Source organism: Notothenia coriiceps, unplaced genomic scaffold (assembly GCF_000735185.1).
Source record: "Notothenia coriiceps isolate Sejong01 unplaced genomic scaffold, NC01 NC01_scaffold00009104, whole genome shotgun sequence".
Classification (NCBI taxonomy): Eukaryota; Metazoa; Chordata; class Actinopteri; order Perciformes; family Nototheniidae; genus Notothenia; species Notothenia coriiceps.
Genome location: NW_011341805.1, coordinates 1 through 3,484, shown reverse-complemented (window position 1 = coordinate 3,484; position 3,484 = coordinate 1). Strand labels below are relative to the sequence as shown.

The 3,484-nt window shown below is 40.7% G+C and overlaps 1 protein-coding gene across 1 annotated transcript; it reads right to left on the bottom strand.

The window, feature by feature from the left end:
- Positions 1–694: 694 nt before the first annotated feature.
- On the bottom strand, positions 695–2,452 carry LOC104945082 (protein regulator of cytokinesis 1-like; the record flags this gene model as incomplete). Its single annotated transcript, XM_010770706.1, has 6 exons — positions 2,352–2,452; positions 1,759–1,891; positions 1,555–1,677; positions 1,224–1,457; positions 972–1,142; positions 695–844 (listed from the first exon to the last, which is right to left on the bottom strand). Coding segments are annotated over exons 1-6 (822 nt in total), but the record flags the coding sequence as incomplete, so codon positions are not given.
- Positions 2,453–3,484: the final 1,032 nt, after the last annotated feature.

Below are 3,484 nucleotides of genomic sequence, written 5' to 3'. Positions count from 1 at the left end.
GTTGGAGCTTGTCCTGCTAGGAGTTTAAATCTGGGCTGAAATGCTGACAGAGCCATTCTCATACACACATGCAGGTGCTCATTGGTTAGCCTGCCCTGGAACAATATTTAGTTTTAGTTTTTCGACTGATCATATTGGGCTCTGAGACTGCTTTTTTTTTGTGAGCTCAGTTCTGACTTGAGAGTGAATGTTTGGTCAAACACTTTGTGTTTTGTCTCATAGTGGCGTTTTGGCACTTTTAATGAGCGCCACGGTCTCTGAACAAATGAGACACACTGGTTCTGTGCTCCAGGATGAACATGAGTCCACTCAGGGTTAAAGCTCTGTTCTCACTGTCCACTTTCCTCTTCTTGGAGAGCGCCATGTTTAATTATTTGTCTCACCCTGTATGCCGCTAACACACCTGTTCACTCTCCTCTCCACTTCTCTCCCTGTATCGTTAATTATTCTCTTCACTCACTTTCCTCTCCGCTTCTCTCTGCCGCTCTCTTGTCTCTTCTTTTGTGTTTCTCTCCCTGTATCGCTCACTCGTCTCTTTCGCCCCCTGTCGGCAGCGGTTAAAATAGAATCGCCCCGTCAAAATTGAAATCCCCTATTAATGTATTGATTATAGGTCCGGGTCCGTATAGGTCGGCGTCCGGACCGCCTGTTGCCGACCCCTGATGTAAGGGCTCAAATAATGCAGATTTCTTACTGCCTCAACGTTGCTTTTCTTTGACAGGACCATATGCTCAGAGATGGGCTCCCTCTCCTCTTGTGGAATCTGAAGTCTTTCCCACAGCTCCTTGATGGTGATCCGCAAAGATGAGCAGCGCAGCTCGTTCTCAGCCTTGCTTTCTTGTAACTGGAAGGAATCATATCAAACAATCAATTATACTATGAAATAATACATGATGTCTGTTTTAGACTTCTTTTAATCTGACCAGAGAATCAAATTCAAAAACATTAAGACACAAATGTTAGAAATTCACCTGACGGAGGAGAACTTTAAGGGCAGCAATGTTTTCATTTGAGAGACAAAATGCCTCCTCGTCCTCAGACATCACATCCATCTCAAAACTGGTCTCTGGATGCCGCTCCAGATCATCCATGCATACGGAGATCTCCTTTTTGAGGCTCACAAATTCATCATGACGACATTCCTAAAAAGATAACACAAGTTTACTTCCAACCGTTAAGAAAAAGGCATTGAGTATTTAAAATGAGCAGAACATCAGTGACACCTTCTCTTTGGTCAGATCATCCAGGTAGGCGTGATATGCCTCAAGTTGCTTCAGTGATGGGATGGCGGCCTGGTCAATGCCAAATGGGGTAGTGCACATAATGTCACACAGCTCACGGTCTTGTCCTAGGAGGCCCTTTAGGTCTTCCATTCTTTGCTTCTTCTGCTCCATCATCAACTCCAAACGTGTACGGCTATTCCTCTCAATCTGCAACATGGAGCAGCCCTCTTCCTCCTTGAGGAATCCAGAAAGTTAGTCCAAGAATTTAAGAAACTTTTTTTCCAGACAGTAATATGAAAACGCCTAGATATATTCCTGAACGAAACTGTACCTCAAAGGAAGGCAGCTGAAGTTGACGGCACAACGTGTTTTGCTCTTCAAGAAATGCCTGAATGTTTTTTATTAATCTCTTCTTTAGCTGCTCTTCCTCGGTAATCATCAGGTCCAACAGCCCCTGTAGGAGTAACACAACAAATCATTTGTAAACTCCGTCCGTAAGTCCAGACTTTACATCTTATTTAAACTGATGACTCACTTTAATGTGCTTGTGGACAGCGTTGGTTCTCTGTACGCGCTGTTCCTCTGGAATACCGATTTCATCCCAAATATCCTTCAGCCTAACCAGAGCTCTGTTGAGATAAGCAACAGACTCTGCTGCGTGGACTTCACTGGAAAAGAAAAGCAGCAGTGTGACGGGTACTTTTAAAAACACCGGTTACCAGTCAAACCAGTACAATATTAACGTTAGCGGTAGAGAATAATATCAAATCAAGTAACGTTAGCGGACTGTCAGTAGCAGAGGGCTAACGTTAGATACCGCTGGCCTAAATTGATGTATGCTAGCTCTCCCGAAGCTGTCTTGTAGCATTAGCTCAGCTAGCTGTAAAGTGAAATATTACCAGCTGGAGCGTTAGAATAGCATTCAACTTAATCATCATTTAAAGTTAGTCTTTGCAGCTTACACGGACGGCTACTCCGTCCCAGCGTGACACAAACTGTGTTAATTTAGCTAAAGCTAGCTAGCTTTATCTCGGCAGCCTAATCAGGAAATACGTTTGCTAACTGAATAATATTATTTAAGTGTAAACAATTTAGAACCAATTTATATTAAAAGTCTACGTTACTAACCTCACTCTCATGTTTCCACCGCAGACTCAAAACAAAAATAGAAAAACAGTCTTCCTAACGCAGAAGCGGTCCTAACTATGAAGTCTCGGAAGACGGTTCGGTTGTGGTTTGTCCACTCTACGGATTTGAAATCTGCACCGAAACCATATCTGCGCTCCGATTGGCTGGTTGGAGTGACGTCACCGGAAGTTGTTTTTAGGGCGGTGATTATTTAAACATTTCAAATGTAACACACGGGTTTGATGGATTGAGCCGAAAAACATGTATACTATTTACCGATCCATACATTAAGAATCCGTTTTAAATCATGCCTTTTGCTTTTGCAAGCATATTTAGTTTCCCAAATGATTAGCTAACTGTTTTAAACGAGTAAAAAAAAGTACAAGTGTGCTTTAAAATAAGGTAGGTCAGTCTATCTAAAAACATAATTTAATTAAATTAATTTTTTCAGTTGTATGTGTCGGTTTCAGACATATATTTAAAAACCTGCCTTTGGTCTGTGTTTCCCAGTCTATTTTGGTCTGGGTCTGACTCATAGACTGTATCAGAATCAGAATCAGAATACCTTTATTAGTCCCACAGAGGGGACATTTGCAGCGTTACAGCAGGAAAGAGCCACAGACAGTTTAGTGTTGCATATCTGAAATGCATTAAAAAAGTACTAAGTTATAATATAATAAACAAACAACACAACAATATGCTAAAAAAGTACTAAGTTATAATATAATAAACCATATGCTAAAAAAAGATAAAAAGTTACATAATTTTCAAAAATACGGATCAAAAACAAATCAAATCCTGTAGCAGTTCTTAGGATTTAGCAGCCCGGTATATATTACAGTTATTAAAGATGCATATGTATATAAAGTATATATTGCACATAAAGCACATATTGCACATAGTTTGACGATATCATTATTGTATATTATATATATTATTGTATATATAAAGGTCTGACTCAGCCAGTGTTTGCTGTGTTGCTCATGTTGTTGCCTCAGGTCAGGTGTAGCCTAGCTCAGGGGATCCCAATATTTGCCATGCCAAGGACCCCCATATAGCATTATCCTCTGGTGGGGACCCCCCCTGTTGTAATTTTTTTTTAAATGATGAGTACGTTATGATGGAAAATATGA